At 40.1% G+C, this 19,217-nt stretch overlaps 1 protein-coding gene across 2 annotated transcripts; it reads left to right on the top strand.

Moving 5' to 3' along the window:
• The first annotated feature begins 671 nt into the window (after nt 1-671).
• Nucleotides 672-17,275, top strand: smap2 (small ArfGAP2). Of its 2 annotated transcripts, none has more exons than XM_062435779.1 (9): nt 672-1,092; nt 10,774-10,907; nt 11,999-12,163; nt 12,258-12,317; nt 12,542-12,599; nt 12,773-12,930; nt 13,098-13,278; nt 13,373-13,917; nt 14,028-17,275. In XM_062435779.1, the coding sequence occupies exons 1-9, from the start codon at nt 987-989 to the stop codon at nt 14,151-14,153; spliced, it is 1,533 nt and encodes a 510-aa protein (XP_062291763.1). In that variant the 5' UTR covers nt 672-986; the 3' UTR covers nt 14,154-17,275. The 2 variants fall into 2 exon arrangements, with proteins under 2 accessions (XP_062291763.1, XP_062291762.1); XM_062435778.1 differs by having other exon boundaries at nt 13,370-13,917.
• Nucleotides 17,276-19,217: the final 1,942 nt, after the last annotated feature.

Genomic DNA, 19,217 nt, shown 5'->3' with positions numbered 1-19,217 from the left:
ACAGGGTGCTGTGATAAAACAGTGTACCTGTAGAAAGATCTGTTTATCAAAACGTATTATTTTGTTTTGGTAATATCTCACAGCTTTCATTTTTTTACCACAACATATACTTTATTTTGAAGGCCATATTATTGAATTTCCGGCGAAGTGCTGGCGAATGTCCGCTAACTTGATGTACTTTTTCAATCAGCTGTCTAACCCATGATCTAACACAACCTCCCCTCGTCTGTTTCCTCCTCTTCTATCACCGTCTAGTGTCCTGGCGGGGAACACACAACCACACTGAGGTAACTTCCTCTGATTGAACACAGGATGGCAGTATAGCTAATATATTGGCAGTAAAATAAAACCAACTGGGCTAATATGTCTGTATGAAAATACGGGCTAATTAATTGTTTTGTTTCTTTTTTGCTGTGATGAATAATCACACGTTGGTAACAGTGTTGTATTAACATCATAGTTTGCATTGTGTGTGTGTGTGTGTGTGTGTGTGTGTGTGTGTGTGTGTGTGTGTGTGTGTGTGTGTGTGTGTGTGTGTGTGTGTGTGTGTGTGTGTGTGTGAGTGAGTGAGTGAGAGAGAGAGAGAGAGAGAGAGAGAGAGAGAGAGAGAGAGAGAGAGAGAGAGAGAGAGAGAGGAGAGAAAGAGTGAGGGTGGGAGAGGACAGTCTGAGAGCTGGTGAGAGGACTCAGGTGGTTACAGATGCGCTTTAAAGTCGATATTTCATTTCAGATTCAATCCTAGTATCACATGTTTTCCCAACACGTTGCGTCTTGATTAGGTTATTTGCACATCCTGCATGCTGGTTGGTTGAGAGACAATCATCCCATCGCCGTGAAACAAACTCGGTTCGCTCTACAACGAGGAGGAAGAGAGGAAGGGAGCACATCGTGTCTCCACGCACCGCTTTCATTTCTGTCAAATAAGAAGGCTATTTGACAATAGCCGGCACGGACTGTAGGGTCTGTGGAGGAGGTGAACTAGTGCAATGATGACGGGCAAATCTGTGAAAGACGTTGACAGGTACCAGACTGTCCTCAACTCTTTATTGGCACTGGAGGAGAATAAATTCTGCGCTGACTGTGAATCGAAAGGTAGGTGATTGTCCTGTGTAGGTGTCTGTTCGTGGAGAACAGCCTGCCAATGGTCAGAATGAGTCGACCTCTCTCTCTTTCTCTCTCTCTCTCTCTCTCATTTACTACGCTAGAGAATGCGGCGTTGCATTCATCATCCCTCGACCAATTACATTGTACTATGGTGCAAGACACGGGGCCACATCCACACAAGGCTCCAGCATGGCATGCAGCTACATCATGCCAAGTTGTCCAGGGGGGCCAGGGCCACAAGTGATTAAGATTTGTATCCGTATGTCTGGACTTGGAAATGATGACTGAACAACCATGTTACATATAGTTACAATTAATGCAACTACTAGGGCACTGCCAGACTCCTGACAACCTCCTGAAACCACAGCAGACCTGAGACACCTGTACTGACTTTGAGTCACCCTGTACAGACTGTGCTTGTGGTGCAGAAGGGGACACAGGAGGGCTTATTTCTTAACAAAAAGCATATTATTACATTGTAATGGTGTTAAAGGGAGTCACTAAGAGCCTGTGGTCTCCAGTAACAGTTTGAGGCTGATTAAGGCTGTGGTGATGTCATACTGTACTGTCCTTCATGTTTTTTTAAGATCTTGGATGTGTGTATATTATCCTTCGGCAATCTCTATAAAATATGATAAAGGATTTTTTTTTTTTTTTTGTAGAATTATATAGTCAAACTCTCAGTTTTTTATGTGTGTTCATGATAACTGACCCCTCAGTTTGTTTGTAGTCTTGACAAGAGGCCTTGAACTATGTCATCAGCTATTTGCTGAACCAGTTTTGCCATACCGGTGGGTAAACACTGCTGTTTTGCTCACAAATACACCAAGCCGGAGAGTTTAACCCTAAAATGCTTTTTTTTTTTTTTAAATGCATGTGTGCCATTATACAGCAGGTCCGCACACAGATAAACACTTGACAGTTTTCAATCCCTTGAGACAAATCTCAGAGGTCACTCAACAAGTCACAGTGTCTACTAACAGTAATTGTCTTCATCAGAGATTTCAGAGCCATGTTTCTTCTTACAAAATAATTAGCTTTCTTGCAGGTTATGTTTGATTTAATAGCAATTGATGTATTTTAAACATCATCTTGCCTATGCAACAGCCAATTTGCTACTAGTATCTTTAGTAGTGCATCCAAGGAGAATGCAGCTTTCCAGTGTCCTATGCTGATTTAACTAAAAGGCACTACAGGTGTTGAGAGTGATGATATTGGCCCTGTGACGCCATAAGTTGTCCGAGAAATGATTCAACAGGGCAGCTGCTTGTCACTCAGTTTCCACTTCCACGTGACGAGCACCGCTCCTACCTCACTCATAAATTCTCAAGTGGAGTGAAGGCCCTGCATGCAAATCACTGCAGGCTGTCATGCAGGGGACGCCCTTAGGATTCCTTATGAAAACTTTATGAATGATTAAGCAGCTTTCCATATTTAACAGGAAGTGCAGTGTATTCTGTGGTGGACACTGTGTTCAGGTTGAGATAGACAGATACAGGGTAGACTGATACAGTGATGAAAAATATTGAGTATTGAAAGCATTGAAATAAATATGTTACGCTTTTTGCTGGAGAGTATGTATGAGAGTGTGTCAAACATTTCTTATGTGTGGACGGTAAAACACTTATATATATTTATACAGTATGTGACCTTATTCTCAATGCTCACACTCAGTTTATGCTTTAAGCTCATTTGGATGAAGGCCGTCATGATCCAGGACTCTCTGTTCTTTTATAATACTGGTGCTGCATCTCTGTATCTCTTTCAGATTATTTACCTGCCAAAGAATGAATCTGGGTGCTGATGCTAGCATCAAACATATTTAATAAGAGACAGTGTGCAGATCATGTGGTTTCTGAAAAAGAAAACAACTGTCAGTGCAGATGTTGAGTAAATTATTTGCCTTTGGACAGGCATCCTTTTGTGTAACATAACTGATACAAACTCAAAGAATGCCTTGGTCTAAAATTAACTTAAAAAAAACAAGTGTAGTTTTAGCTCATGAAAAATCTTTAATGTCTAGTGAGCCAAAAATTAATTTCAATATTAGTTTAAGTGAACAGTCAAGGCTATTAGGAGCATCAGTATGTCACAGTTGAATGCAAAAGTGGAAACCACCATACATTATCTCCACGTGAGGTCTTCTATGTTATGTATTTCCTGCTTAATTTTCCTTTTTTTTTAAAAAACTTCTCCATTAGAAGAAATATGAATTTACATTAATGTACAGTATGTGCATGTATTTGATAGAAACCAACTTGAAAAGTTCATGATCACATATATCACATATACCTTTGTTGCTGCTTGTGAATGAATGAAATGCAAATAATATTTAATATTTGTGCTGTTATTTTGTATTTAATTTGATAGTTCATAGTGGAGAGTGGTGGAAGATATAAGGAAAGCTAGAGAGAGAAAAGATAAAGGACGATAAAGGGAGACAAAATTACATGTGATGACAAGGTACTGGTTGGATCCAAGCTGAAGACATCACCAGAACACCCTGGATGCTTTGTTTTACAATACAAGGTTTTGTTCTTGTCTATATGATGTTTTGGACGGTCTTTTAATAACTTACAAAATGAGTCTTCAGGCAAACACACTTGTGACTCTTCAGAAGTTAATTTTAAAAAGCAGTGTGTAATCAGGCTCTTGCAGCTTATCTGAAAGAGTGACTGCTAAATTGCAGTCAACAAACACAGAGATAAATAGTAAAGTAAATAGTAAAGGCACAATTTGAGCATTTGTGGCATTTCTTGTCCAACTCAGTGACTTTCAGTGAGTGAAAAGACATTGAAATAATTCAAGTCAGATTTCTGTTAAGAATGAGCTCTCTTTGATATGATACCTCTCACATCTCGCTTCTAACCTATCTCTTTTCTCTTTCTCACACACTCACACACATCACATCGCAATCATCCAGCATGCCTTTGCATTGCTCTTTTGATTGGCATGACTTGACTGTGCAACAAACTGGTCTCATCACACATACGCTAAGGACGGTGAACTTGAATTCTGTAGTTTATTGCTATGATCGTAAGCTTTTTTCTGTCAACCTTGTGGAGCAGGATGTTGTAATGGAGAGGTGACACATCAGTGTGATTTCCCACCTTTTTTTATATAGTGCTGTTGAACAGGCTGACACTATATTGTAATCTCAGCTGATTCAGGTATATCACTTTCCATATGAGTAGCACGTTTATCTTGGATCTGTAAGTGCTATTCTTAACAAGCAAACACACACATGCACACCTTGAATGCATTAATCCCCACCCCTTCCCTTCTCTTAAAGTCAGGCTTTTGGCCATATGGTGGTTTGGAGTAATCTTGTTTGCTTTGACATAGATTACTGTGCATTTATCACCTTCCCCCCTCTGGGTGATTGAAGAGGAAGTGGCTAGATGCAGAGTGTGCTCACAGCAGCACGTGAAAAGGCAATCTATATCTGCTTACTGTTCAGATACCACAGCAATGTAACTGTATCTGCTTTTTGACCCAACTTCCTGTCTTCCTTTTTTCTTTGCCTTGTTACCACATGATGTACTATATTATTTGTTTGTTTCATCACTTTCTCACAATGCAACACTCAATGCTAGGAAATAATAAAGAGATGGCTGAGAAAGGGTGAGGCAGGTGCATAATGTAGTCAACACTTCCACCTCTGGCCTCAGTCTCAAGGGGCTGTGTGTGTGTGTGTGTGTGTGTGTGTGTGTGTTTGTGTGTGTGTGTGTGTGTGTGTGTGTGTGTGTGTGTGTGTGTGTGTGTGTGTGTGTGTGTGTGTGTGTGTGTGTGTGTTTGCATAAAAGCCTACGTCCTTTATTGTCTCTATTGTACTTGTGTTTATGTACACACCAGGCCCCGGTTGCCGTGGTGATATCACCTGGCGATGTCATGCCTTATCACTCCAACACCACCAAAATCACAACCCTGAACCCCCCCCTACACACACACACACACACACACACACACACACACACTTTAATCTCATCCAATCAGAAGCCAGCAGGCAATTTCATTGAAACGAGGTGGTGATTGGCTGTGTATGTCCCAAGCCACACAGTGCCAAGGAGAGGGTAGCACAATGGTAATGTTTATGGCATATTTAAGTGTTTACACTTCTCTAATATGCTGGCATGGCTGCTTTAATCTGGACCCCTTTTAAAACCCCTGTTCCTCTTACTCTCTGTTCAGTGTTTGCAACATGCAAGTAGTAAATAATACTGTCTTAAAAATACATTTTGATATACGGTATCTCCATAACATAATGTCTGCACATTAGGTGATCAAGTAGGACCTCTTAATGTTCCTATCATATGTTTGATTCCCAAACAAAGTTAGAATTAATCAGATTACCAGAAACCCAGGTCTTTGGGGGCCAGTCCGTGGCCTGCAGGCAGGTGAGTCTATATGGCCTGATTGGTAATCCAGCCTTGTTCAACTATGAGGAATAGAAAAATGATAGTTAAACATACAAGACATTGTAATAGTTTGCCAAAGCTTGGATGTCAGTTATCTATTATGCTGAACCAAGAAATTGCCTAACCATTGTACAGGAAGATGACAAAATACCAGGAACATCTTGCAATAAATAGCAACAGCATGGGCGACGGCCTCAAAAATGACCATGGAGTCAAACAACTGACTTTCACAAAGTTTGTGGTTATTTCAGCAAGTGTTATGCTATATATTACACCAGCAGTAGCTTTCAAATGAAAAATGGAAGTGTTTTTCTTGTAAGAAGGAATGGCATTGATTTATCTCTGTTGTTTATGGATTATAGGGAATGATCGTTATAATAAAACATTTGTATAACTCTTGTTAACAAATAACAGTGTGCTCTAACATCCATGCCAACACACAACTCCAGCATTACAGAAATAATACTATAATTACTGCAGAGGGTACAAATAATAAGAACAGTAATAGGATCAAATGAAGCACAAAAGCAAATTTGGGAAGAACCAGAATTTGAAGCTTAAAGTGATTATGAGTGTCTTACTTATCCTTTGATGTATAACCATTCAACGTCAATGACTCACCTTCAGGATCATAGTCATGCTTTTCATATTGTGACACAGATGGTGTGGGTGTATTAGTAAATTATCTATTGGGGTCCATATGCTTAGCTTAGACTGGGACTGGGTCACTTGGTGGCTCCAGGGTTTCTGGATGGGTTTAAGTGCTGAGGGGCTGGGTAACGGAAGCGGAGGACGAGTGTGTGTGTGTATGTGATTGTGTGTTTGTGTGGTGGTATAGGAGGGCGTAGGATCCGATGATGACTGAGCCTCTGTGGTATTAACTGGGTGCATGCAGAGAGCACCGTTTAACCTTGTGGGATACAGGCTAATGAGCCATATGCCCCCACTTGTGCACGTGTGTGTGCATGTGTGTGCATGAGCAAATGTATTTGTGTGTGACATGCACATATGTGTGTCACAACAGGTGTGTATCAGAAAAGCACCCCTGGGAAGGAAGAAGATGGCACCATATGTATCATCATCATCGTTATATCAGGTGGTTATAGTTATCCAAAGTCAGTGAATTACCTGCAGTAGATTTTTTTTTAGGTGGGCCTTCTTTTAGGTTTTGCTGCTGGCTCCGTCCACAGCAGTACAGTGCTTAGCTTTCGTGCAGATAGACCTGCATGCTTCTCCAAACTGGGGGCTGCCAACCCAAATCAACTGCAGGTAATAAACACACTATGAACTACCTCATATGTCCCACTTTAAAAAATCATAATTATCCCTTTAAAGACATGTTTTCTCCAGCCAGACTACTGTCTAACAAACATCTTACTGCAAATAACAAACTACTATAGAGGGTCTGAAATCCAACTACTGTAAGAAAATACTGTTGTGTATTTCTCTATTTCCATATTTAAGATGAGTAAATTTACTTAAAAGTTTGATAAATCATAAGGTTCCCTTCCAGGCAGCCATTGATTTCCATATGTTATGAAAATCTCCCAGCAGGCTCTTGAAACTTGCTTCAATTGTGTAATTGAGCACGTTAGATTCACATTCAGGTATTACAGTGTAGACTTCTCAAATGAATTTACACATTAACAGTTTTACTACACTATGATAATGTAACATTGATTACAATTTGTCTCAGTGGGTTCCACCTCAACACATTGAGTCCTAATTCCATTTCATACTCCACAAAAAGTAATGGAAATCAACAAATGCCCAGAGGGTAGAAAAAATATATAAAAAGCACTTTAGCATACATTTGGAAATGGTCATCAAAAATATAAAGTTTTAATCTATCTATCTATCTATCTATCTATCTATCTATCTATCTATCTATCTATCTATCTATCTATCTATCTATCTATCTATCTATCTATCTATCTATCTATCTATTTAAAGTTAGAAGTGTACTAGTTGTCAAACAAAAGAGATCAAACATAGCCAGTAAAGGTCCTCACAAGTGTTATAATACAAATGAATATGTGTGTGTGAGTGAGTGACAGAGAGGTTCATTATAGATCTGTTTTTGTGCTCACTACCCGTCATACCCCCTGTGCATCCCAGCAGGTCATCAAACAGCTAAAGTCCACCATTTGATGACTATAAAAATCCCATCTTGTTTGTCTCTGTTTTTGGCTCTGGCCCCGGCTCTGCCTTCTCCTCCCCTGATGTGCTTCAAGCTGCATGTTTGACAACCACAACCACAGTCTTTTTTTTGCCAGGATGATTCATCAATCGCCTATGCAAACCCTCTGCTTTTGGGTAGTTTGCCCTCTAAAAACAAAGGACAGATTTATCCGTCAAACTTGGAATATTTGATTATACCTCATAAAAGATCTTGGTATTTGTTCTGTTATTACGAAAAACAAAACCGGAAGCTTACTCACCGCTCTTACTGAACACTGTGATGCAAACCCTGTTATACAGAGAATCTGATTTGTAAAGATTGTTTTGTTCAATTTTTATTTCCCTTTTTAGGCATCTATTCCTCCTACTCTCCTCCTACTATATCTGTTCAGAGTACCTGGAGGTGTGTTTTGTTTCTGGACAAAGAAACTTTATATAGCACAGCATTGATTGCAACTAAGAGGTTGCTGTGGTGCAGCACGCAGGTGTGATGCACTTCACATGTCTGCCATGTAAAGGCATCACAGGCAGGGCTAACCTTACACTCTGTCCACCTGTCTACTCTTTGGCTCACATGGTTGACATGCTACTTAACACACTTGGGCATCAGGAATCCAAAACCTGTAATGCCCTGCTACAAGTAGATTAGACCTATTAGAACTAGCGCTTAAGTAAAACTCAGGGGATCCCCAAATTCAGTACATACTGTGGTAACCAGGAATGTCTGTTGATGCCAATCCATCAAGTAAATGTTGAGATATTTCCCTGGATAAGTCAAAACTTTGCCCTGCTGGTAACATTAGAGGAAAAGTCAGAGGATCACCAAGGTCATAAGGCCCCATCCTTTGGAAGCTATCAATGGCAATACTGAATTTCATGGCAATTCAACAAATAGTTGATGAGATATTTTAGTCAGGAACAAGGAATGTACATACTAAGACTAAGATTTCAATCTTGGAACCCATCAGCCATCATCTGATGACAATCTAGCTTCTGGGTGCAACAGCCACTGTTTCAGGGCTTCTACTCTAGCCAGCGGATATCCGGATAAAGAAAAAACGATATCTGGGCTGAGACTTTATCTTCCTTGTGCATTCATTGTTTACAGTCTGAGACGATATCTTCGACTGGGTTGTTTCAAAACGGGCCAGTTTATTCTCAGTTAACAATTTAAAGTACGTTTTGTAGGCATTTTAGGTACGATATTTTGGCCAATTTGTCCCACCTCTTTCACTTTCCCCACATGAACTATTTACCTGCATATAACCAAAGCATGTTCCTGTAGAAATTGCTGGAATGGAAATGGAAACGAGAACGTGTCCAATCAAAAATCTCGTCCTTTGCCTATAGATTCTGCATTCATATGCAGATATCTGTATATAGGGATTATCACTAGTATGACTAAAAGAGAGAAAAAAATCAGTACAACAGAAACTCAAATAAACACAACACTGGCTGCAATTGGGCAAAAGCCCAGAAAGTAAGGGTGGAGAATGTAATAGAAAGGGAGAATTAAAACTGTGTGAAAGAGATATGGATGGACAAGGGAGAAGAAGAGGGAAGCAGTGGTGGTGAATGAGAGAGATAAGAAATGGTGGCCAGAACACAGAGGGAGTATTAGAAATAGGATGAGGAGGACAAACTAATTCCTGTGTTCAGGGAGTTCCACACAATTGACAATCTCCTTCTTTCTCTGTGTCAGTGCCATTGTTTACAGCGGTTAAGCAGGCTTTGCAGAGTAATTCTACTATTATTAGCCAGCTTGACAGCTAATGCTGCAGCCAGACGGTCAGGATGATGGACATACGCTGTCTGGTGACCCTATGTACTTCCTTTCCCAATTCAAAAACTGTACAAACCAGACCCAGATAAAGCAACAGACCTAGTCTTATGACTGCTTCTCAATGATGCAGACAGCTTATTTTAGGTCAGTGCAGGATGCAACCAAGAAAAGGGGCTATTATTTGACTCTGAACCCAAACACAGTGTTTCCGTGGCTGCAGCAAAGAGGAAGGTTTTGCATGTTTTCTTGTCTGAAAAGTCGACTTCCTCTTTCATTTGCATAGAATGGCCTTTCATAAACACTTCACTGTGACTTAGGCGTACAGGAGAGGTCCAATGTGAAATCCAAATCGAAAGCTGCTCTTCCATCTAGTGGTGTAAAGGCCACGGTGCAACAACTTCTCACAAGGTTGCAAGCAAGGACTCATAATGGAGATGAGTGGAGAGGTGGAGACAGAGGCAGAGTGGTTCAGCCAAATGGAGTGAGCAAGGGAAGGGGGAGCAGGAAGCGGGGAGGAGGAGGGGCAAGAAGAGAGAGAGAGATGTAGGGAGAGAGTGGCGCCAAGCACCAGTATTCTCTTTGAAGCTGACTGTATTCTCTGAAGAGGACGGTTGCATAATTTGAGTAGAAAAAATAGCCTGACTGTTGTGTTTATTTCCCCTCTCACAGACTTTCCTATTCAGGGAAAGATCCTGCCAGCTCTGTAGATAGAAGGAAGATATATGGATGCATACATACTATATCAAGCTTAAACCTACTCAGCATTGGGGTAAATATGGGACACTCAAATGCATCCATTAGGAAACATATGGCAGTAAGATGGACAAAATGGCCCACTCAGAAAATCATCCACCCACACACACAGGCTCATGACCAAATGAGTAATCATCCCTGCAGGTATTCAGGCTCTGAGTATGTTTGTGCGACTCTCCACTCTGCCTCTCTCCTATTAGTCTTAGTTATATAGGCTAACCCTCCTATTGGATCCTATTATGTGTCAGGACACTGCATGACTTACACAGGATTAGATGTGTTCCCTGCTGAATTCAAGCTTATAATTGAGGTCTCAAGTTTGTCTTTCTATAATTGGACTAAAATTAATCAGACTTTTTCTCATCATTCTTCAGCGTCATCACCCAATCTTCTCTTCCACTTACTCCACCTCTCTATTATACCTCTATATTCACTCTCAGTCTTCTTTCTTATTTTGAAGTTTCATCACAGCCCAGTTATATTATTGGCTTAAACGCTGCATCAGCTCTCTTTCTTCTGTCTCTGTTCTGTCAGGTCCAAGATGGGCATCCTGGAATTTGGGCATCTTTATCTGTATCCGATGTGCTGGTATTCATCGTAATCTTGGGGTCCACATCTCCAAAGTTAAGTCCGTCAACCTGGACCAGTGGACACAGGAACAAGTCCAGGTCAGAGGTTGCACTACAGACACAATCATCCATATGGGCAGGAGCTTCACTTGCTTGGTGTTGATGTGTGATATGCACAACATAAGATGATAAGATGAATGGGTTTAAATATAATATACCTGAACTGTCAAACATAACAACAACAATCCCCAATCCTACAATGACACATGCTTTAAAGTGTTGGTTCCCAGCCTTTTTCCTTAAGAAACTCCTATTTGACCATTGAGTACACTAACTCAATGGTGTACAATGAATTGAAAAAGTGAATTCAGTACTTGCAGGAAGTTTGTGTGAAACCAGTATTTTTGGATAACATTTTGAATGGATTATTTCCTGTGAATAATGCAATGCATTACAGAAGATTGTTCCTGGTGTTTTTAGGAAGTTGTTTTACAATTCTGTGTCTGTATTATTATTCTTTTCATTTTTAACTATAACACACATTTAAGTCTTTTTGACACATTCTGTGTTCTCCTGAAAAGTTGTCTATGTATGCATGCATTAACTTTGTTGCACAAAATCATAGGAAATTAAGAATGGATTAAAAAAAAAAAAATCTCATATATACAAATAGGGCTTATGACTGCAAACCTTTTTGTTTGTAGACTGCATGACTTATTTCATGTAAAACTGTAAATTGATATCAATATGATGTCTATTTTCACTGCACTATTTTTTTTCAGCAATTTTGTGACAGTATTGTAGCACTAAAGCAAAAAATGACCTCTATAACTGTTGTGATTGTATATGTTGGCGATCAGGATCAGGAAGGATTGCAAAGGAGATACATGATGCAATGTTAATATTTAAATGTACATATTCGTACAGGAAGTACACATTTTCCCAGAATTACTATTAGTATGCATTTCATCTTTTCTGAGAGTCAGCATTATGCTTCCCTGTGTGATGAAATTACAAATCAGCATCTTCCTTTTCTCTTTTCTGTGCAGTCGCAGTGAGAATTCACATTGGTTTATTACCAGAATTCCACTTTATTTTGTATTACTGGCGAAGCAATGGGAATACTTCCTGGGATATTGTATCTTTTCTCTACTAAACTAGCTAACACTGTGAAAATGGCATGTCCCCAGTGTGTTCAGGAGATGGGAAATGCCAAGGCCAAACGTCTCTATGAAGCATTCCTACCTGAGTGCTTCCAACGGCCCGAGACGGACCAGTCGGCAGAGATGTTCATCAGGGACAAGTATGATAAGAAGAAGTACATGGATAAGGTCATTGACATCCAGATGCTGAGGGTCAGTCTGCAGAACAACAGATAAAAAGGATTCAGTTACAGTGTTGGCTGTGACTGGGAGAGACAGTAAATAACTATTTGTTTTCTGTGTGTAGAAAGAAAAGAGCTGTGACAACATACCCAAGGAACCAGTTGTGTTTGAGAAAATGAAACTGGTAAGTACATCATACTGTAGCTCATACTACATCATACTGTAGCTTGTATCATATTAATGGAGAAGTACCGACTTCATCCTGTCCTTAAATTGTTGAGCAACCTTTTCTTACTAGCCTGGGAAGATGATTTTTTTCACCACTGGGGCAGCCTGGAGGAAAAGGATTTTGGATTTTTCAAGGCAAATGTGTGTCATTAACGGTAACAACTGTTTTTGTTTTGACAGAAAAAAGAAGTCAGCCCGAAGATAGATTCTCAGTCTGTTACAGACCTGCTTGGATTAGGTATTCTATGACACACACACACACACACACACACACACACACACACACACACACACACACACACACACACACATAGTGTATAATGTTAGGTTTGATAAGACTTTATATTGCAGAAACAGGTACAGAAAAGTTGTAGTACTCAAAATAATAACAACCGCGCTTCCATCTACTAGATGTCCCTGCTCCAAGTCCTGCAGCGTCTAATGGTGGAGGATGTGTTCCAGACAGTAATAGGAGCCCAGTGGTGTCTAATCCAGCTCTGGCACACTCTGCCTTGGATCTCTTCAGCTCTTTGCCAGCCCCCTCCTCTGCTTCCTCCACAAAAACCACAGTATGAGATAACACACTTCACAAACTGCACACTGTCTGCTCTCCACAGAATTCCTGTGTCCTTTATTTAATCCACCTCTATAGTTGTGTTTTCATTTGCCTTTTTTGTCAACCTTGCATCCTGCCATCTCTTGTCTTGTTCCTCTCGGTGCTGCCCTGCCTCTTCAGCCTGTTTCCAGCTCCTTGTCTCAGAGCAGAGTGACTGCCTCGGTGCCTGAAAACCTCAGTCTGTTTCTGGATCCTGCAGCCAAAGCAAGGGAAAGCACCGTCAAGAAACTGTCCAAGGACTCTATTCTCTCCCTGTATGCCTCCACCCCCTCAGTGCATGGCAGCAGTATGGTCACTCATGGTGAGAACCATTTGTCCATATCTCTGTAACTCATTATCAGGTTGATGAGTTGAGATTAACATTATTAATTGGTCTCTGTGATTATTGTCAGCAGGCTTGTACATGAACCAAATGGGATACCCGACGCACCCGTACGGTTCGTACCACTCCTTAGCTCAAGCAGGGGGAATGGGGGGCACCATGATGGCATCACAGATGGCCATGATGGGACAGCAACAGAGCAGCATGATTGGAGTTCAACAAAACAGCATGATGGGACAGCAAAATGGCTTAATGGGTACCCAGGGTGTCATGGCTCAGCCTAGCGGAGTAGTGGCACCACCTTACATGACCCAAGGCATGATGGGACAGCAGCAGAGCGGAATGATGGTGCCACAACAGAACGGCATTATGGGACAGCAGCAGAGCGGACTGATGGTGCAGCAGCAGAGCGGGCTGATGGTGCAGCAGCAGCAGAGCGGACTGATGGTGCAGCAGCAGAGCGGGCTGATGGTGCAGCAGCAGCAGAGCGGGCTGATGGTGCAGCAGCAGCAGAGCGGGATGATGGGACATCAGCAGGTTGGAGGTTTGGCCTTGTTACCTCAGCAGCCAGTGTACGGCTTACATCAAGCCCAGCAGCTACAGTGGAACATTACCCAGGTGTGTGTGTGCATGTCACCCACATAGATTTCTCAATTTTTGGACAATTTTGTGAAATTGGTAAAAGTATAGTTAACAAAACAGCTTTGTTTGTGTTTTGGACCCTTCAGGTGACTCAGCACATGGCTGGCATGAATCTCTACAACACCAAGGGCATGATGGGATACAGTAGTCAACAGATGGGAGGGTCAACAACTCCAGGCTCAGCACACATGACAGCACATGTCTGGAAATGATATAATCTAACCTGAAAGTGGTAACTCCAGTAACCCACAAAACCGAGGGGAAACAGTTGTAGGAATCTGTGGATTAGACTCTCCATAAGACGTTTTCTAATGCAAGGGAGGAGGAGGAGGAGACAAGAAAAAGGTTTGAGAAACCACTACTACCTCTCTTTCTCTCTCCTCACCCATGCTTCCTCTTCCCGTCTCATCCATGGCCATATTTTGCAGATTTCCATGCTTGCCTTCAGAACATTTTCGTATGACGACGTAGACAACAGGGTTCAGAGGCCACTGGTTAGGACTACACATTTGTCGTTGTACCAAGCCTTTATGTGAGTGTGTGTGCGTGTGCGCGCACATCTGCTGTATGTTAGTTTTCACTAACTAGTTTTTTGACAATTTTTACCGTTTTGCTTACTCACTTATCAAAGTCAGAAGACACATGGATGCATTTTCTGTCTCTTTGTGTCAATGGAAGGCAGTTTGAAGGTATTGAGGTAAGCCTAGCTTAGCTCACTTGGTTGATCTGCTTGAGCTCTGTTCGGAACAAGACACATTTCTCTTTAAAGAAGTAACTTTGTTGCAAGGCTAAATAATTCTCTAATTCGCAATTCTTATTATCTGAAATTACTTTTCCAAGTTGCTATAACATAGCCACATTTGTAACATTAGTACTTTGAATGTAACTCCATTATTCAGTCACCTAGCGCATGTTATTAAAATGTAAAAATGCTGCTGGTTAACTCTATTAAATGGCATTTTTATTTTGCTGCAAAGGTTTGCGTAGGGAAAACTTTGTGACCGAATCATGGAGTAATGTACAGAGTGGTGAGTCATACACAGGGGCTAGCTGCAATTATATGTGTAAAGGAGTAACTACTCAGTCAGCTTTCATGCATATAGGGGTTAAAAGTTTGATAACCTCAAAAAATAGATACGGTTTAAGGTGGGATAACATTTTAAAAATGTCTCTCTACTTATGAGAGGAGCAACTGCTAATTAGTGTAGGGTATTCAGGAATCAATTGAAAATGGGCTAGGTGAGGCTAGGCTAATCATCTAACCATAACGCTACATGTAGGGGAGAAATGAATCTGTCTGCATCTCTGTAAGTAGGGGAAATGAGTAAAATCCCATAAAAACCAAGATACTTACGCTTTCCTACCTGTCCAACATTTTTTTTAAACTCCTTTATGTGTTGATAAGTTCCTAGATCCACACTGTTAGAGGCAAGTTAGAGCAGCTACAGAAATCTACCTAAACCGTCCTTAATTATGATGTCTTCTACTCGATTTACAGAGGGCTTCTTTTAGAATCAATATCTAATCTAGACTTTAAGTGTCAAAAGTCCTACACTGGATTTTAGGAGACCAAAGATCAACACTAGCTTTATTATGGTTGTACAGTACTCAAATATGCTTTGTTACTTCTGTATAGCCACAAAACTAGTGATTCGTAGAAAATTCAATCCTTTAACAGTATGTTTGGTCACACCTGCTCTCACAGGATGAATGTTTGAGTCTATCAGTTCACTGTGCTATTGCTTCAGCATGTGTGGGACACTTAAAAAACTAATCACTTGCATGCAATGCCATCATTTAAATGTTGAGTTGATGCTCACACACCTCAAGCTAAGAATCTACCTTGTACAATAAAGGCCTCAAATAAAGTTGAATGTCTGTAAATAAGACAGAAATAGAGAGGTGGCAACAGAGACAAAAAAAACCTTTAAAGGTACCGAATGGTCATGTTTCAGATGCTTTCACTGAATTGCATGAAGATAATGTTTATCTAGCTCTGATTGTGTGTGCTGTATGTTAATTAAGATATCTGAATGTGTCTCTGGAATGTGTATCTTTGAATGTTCCTCTCTATGTGTCGATCAGTCTCTGATCAAGACCAACACATGACGACAAAAAATCTTGATGAATGTGTGTCCTGAATGTGTTCACGATTGTACTCAACTTGCCTTGAGTATACGCACCTAAGGTGTGTTTGTTTTTTGATATCTTTTGATTCTCGTCAAGCAATGTACACGTCTTTTGAATGTTCTGTGGTCGACAGGTTTGGTGGCGAGTTGTTAAATGCATCTACGCTTTACAGTAATTGTTTTACCGTCGAGTTAGGAGCAAACTGTGACGCATTTACAGGTCATGCGAAGGCGTTTACAATTCGGCCAAACCACATTGTGAAGCAAAAGTGATTGCACGTCCATAATCTGTCACCTCTGAATATTTAGTTAACTCTTCTACATGTCTCCCACACAAGCCCACACAAGCCATCTCTCTGTCCTGGTTTCTGTAAAAGCATTTTTAAATATGTTCATTCTTATAAATGCACGAAGCCATAAGTGTAAATAATCTCAGTTTTTCCTCTTTTTTTTTCTGAAGAAGCACTTTGGTGTTAAGTTGCCACTCTGAATATGGGGAGGTAAAAATGTAAGCGGTGCAGATAAGAAAAAGTGAACACACACTGGCATAACAAGAGAAGGTTAATAGCTAGTTAATAGCTGCCAATTAACAAGCAGCATTACTTTCTCACCTCAGAAACTCATTGTCCATTCCTGCCTAGTGTTCCTTTCAAATTCAGCTCACATGGTGGCAGTTTAAGCAACAGCTGGACAGCAGCAAGTCACCTTCCCTCCCGAGAGCAATATTACCGTTAGAGAATGTGTCATCTCTGCAGTATAGCAGCAGATCTGCAGTTATAGTGAAATGAGAAGTATCTGGAAAAGCAGCGGAAATCCATTTCTGTGTTGGCGACAAGGCTCCACCTGAGCTTTTTCATTTGTGGTTATCTTTAACTTTAGGTTGCCTGTAATCGGTTCCTTTTTTTGTCTGGTATATTTTCTGTGAAATAAAAGCAAATAAAGGAATGTATCTTTTTATGTACTTGTCAATCAAGATATTGTGTACTTTATTCTTTATCAGAATATCACTGTATATTATGTTTCTTAAACAAAGGTTGTTGAATTGTACTTTATATTAGTTCTGCATTTTGCATTTGCTTTGCCCCTTTGATTTCATGTCTACACAAGTTAGTCGATTCAATTTGAGAATATGTATGTAACATATGATACTTGTGTCTGTGAAAATATACAAAATTAATATGGTTTTGATTAAATTCTATACCTTGTGTTGATTTTGAAATGTTTAACCACGTGTCAGGTCTCAGTTCAGTCCCAGATTTGGTTTTACGGCCCACAACTTTACAGTTTTGATTCACTTTCACTGTCCCCAGTAAAATAGCTCTTTAAAAAAATAGAGAATAGACATAGTTAGCTACTAGCTGGTGAGCATAGTAGAGCATGTCCGTGACAATTGTCCAGGACATGCTAAATTAATGCTAATGCTAATGTTGCTCTTTATATGCTGTATGTATGTAAAAAAGCAAGTGTTTGCTATTGTCATATCAATTTATAGACATAATATGTGACCAAAAAAATCAGTTATTGCAGTTTAAATGGTAGATTGATGAGAGATATACAATCATTTTTCACAGAACAGAAGAGGTTAAAATACACACCTGAGAAATGTTTGTGATTCAAATAAACTTTATTGACTTTGCGTCCAGATGTCAAAGGGCATGCAAATACAGGCTTCTGAATCCGAAATGTTCTTTTTATGTTGTTTTTTTTCCTCAGTTTGTTTCTATTTTCTTACAAAACTACGTGCACCTTAAGTAATCAATTTTGCAGCGTACAAACCACAAAAATACCAGTTTTACATTATCAAATACTGCACATAGAAAACATTTACAAAGCACAGGTATAAAATTACAGCTCCCTTTTTCTTCTTTGCCCTAAACTGCATCCTTTCATCAGACGTTCTGCTATGCTTTGCCCTTTAACACATACTCTGTGAACACTCCTTGGTGGGAAGGTTAAGGCCAGTGAAAGAAGACAACCGCTTATCTACCAACACCAGCAGTCTCACTGTGCTGAAGGTTTGGTTTATTTCTACAGTACATGTGCTTGGAAATTTCATTTATGGTCCTTTAAATGTGATCAAAACTATCAAAGGGTAAACTTTGTTTTGAGGTTCCACATTAAGCAATTAGTAGTCGTACTCAGGGAGTTTGCTGGGCTTGATAAGATGACGGTTGTCTTGACAGTGGGGAGGGGAGCTACAGTGGCCTCAATATAGTCTGACAGACAACTAAAAGGACAGGGTGGCTATTCAGGAAACTTGTGCTGTGACATTTATAGATGTTGATGAAGACAAACTGGCATATTCAGCAGCAAAAACTCACAATTTGCCCATCAGCTCAGTAGTTAAAAAAAACACTACAAGAATATGTCTGTTTTGTTCTAGTTGACAGCTGCTACATTAGCAAACAGACATGTGGAATACATGCTTCTTTAGAAAACGAAAGTACGACACAAACTCAAAGATAAAAAGTTGTCGCTCATGGGGGCTATCATAAAATAGCAGTTATTCATAATGCACTGCATGCTGTGTTAAGTCTAAATTGCTTTTAAATGTCTCAAAATGGGGTTTGACTTTATGTCTTATTTGTCACAATTGTCAACTGAAACAGATACAGCCTGAGGTTGCAACACTTCAACTCTCAAGAGTGAGAAAGAGTAACGGTTATTGCCAGAAGAAGTAATTCAGAAAATGGAAGGCTAAGTCCATGCTACTTTAAGATACAAAATGTTTTTGACAATTCTTTTGCATCTCAGTGATTTCCTATTGATGTGGTACTGGGTCAAATTGACGTCATCATCATCGTCGCTTGTCATTATCATTATTATTATCATTATAGTCATACCATCAAAAAGGTTAAATACAAGAAAATCATCGGAGTAACCATGCGGCAAACATTTTGGAATACGAAGTAGAAAAATCATAACAATCCCATCAGCTTAATAGATAAATTGAAAAGTTAAATTGGTGCTGGGGGGAATAGCAATACTTTCTGCTCGAAACCCATCGTTGGTGATTTAAATAAATAAATAAAAATGCATTCTGCCTGACAGAATTCATGCGTGTTTCAACCACGGAGCTGTTCTATAAGATGGATACACAAAGAATAAGACATACAGTATACAGTACAGTTAAAGAAGGGGCTGCCT

Source organism: Scomber scombrus, chromosome 16, assembly GCF_963691925.1.
Source record: "Scomber scombrus chromosome 16, fScoSco1.1, whole genome shotgun sequence".
NCBI lineage: Eukaryota > Metazoa > Chordata > Actinopteri > Scombriformes > Scombridae > Scomber > Scomber scombrus.
Note: the sequence above shows the minus strand (reverse complement) of the source record. Positions and strands in the feature narration are given on the sequence as shown.

Coding starts and splice junctions, on each gene's coding strand:
- smap2 (XM_062435778.1), top strand. CDS start 987: ATGATGACGGGCAAATCTGTGAAAGACGTTGACAGGTACCAGACTGTC. Junction 12,931..13,097: donor CTTCCTCCACAAAAACCACA/GTATGAGATAAC, acceptor CTGCCTCTTCAG/CCTGTTTCCAGCTCCTTGTC. Junction 13,918..14,027: donor TACAGTGGAACATTACCCAG/GTGTGTGTGTGC, acceptor TGGACCCTTCAG/GTGACTCAGCACATGGCTGG.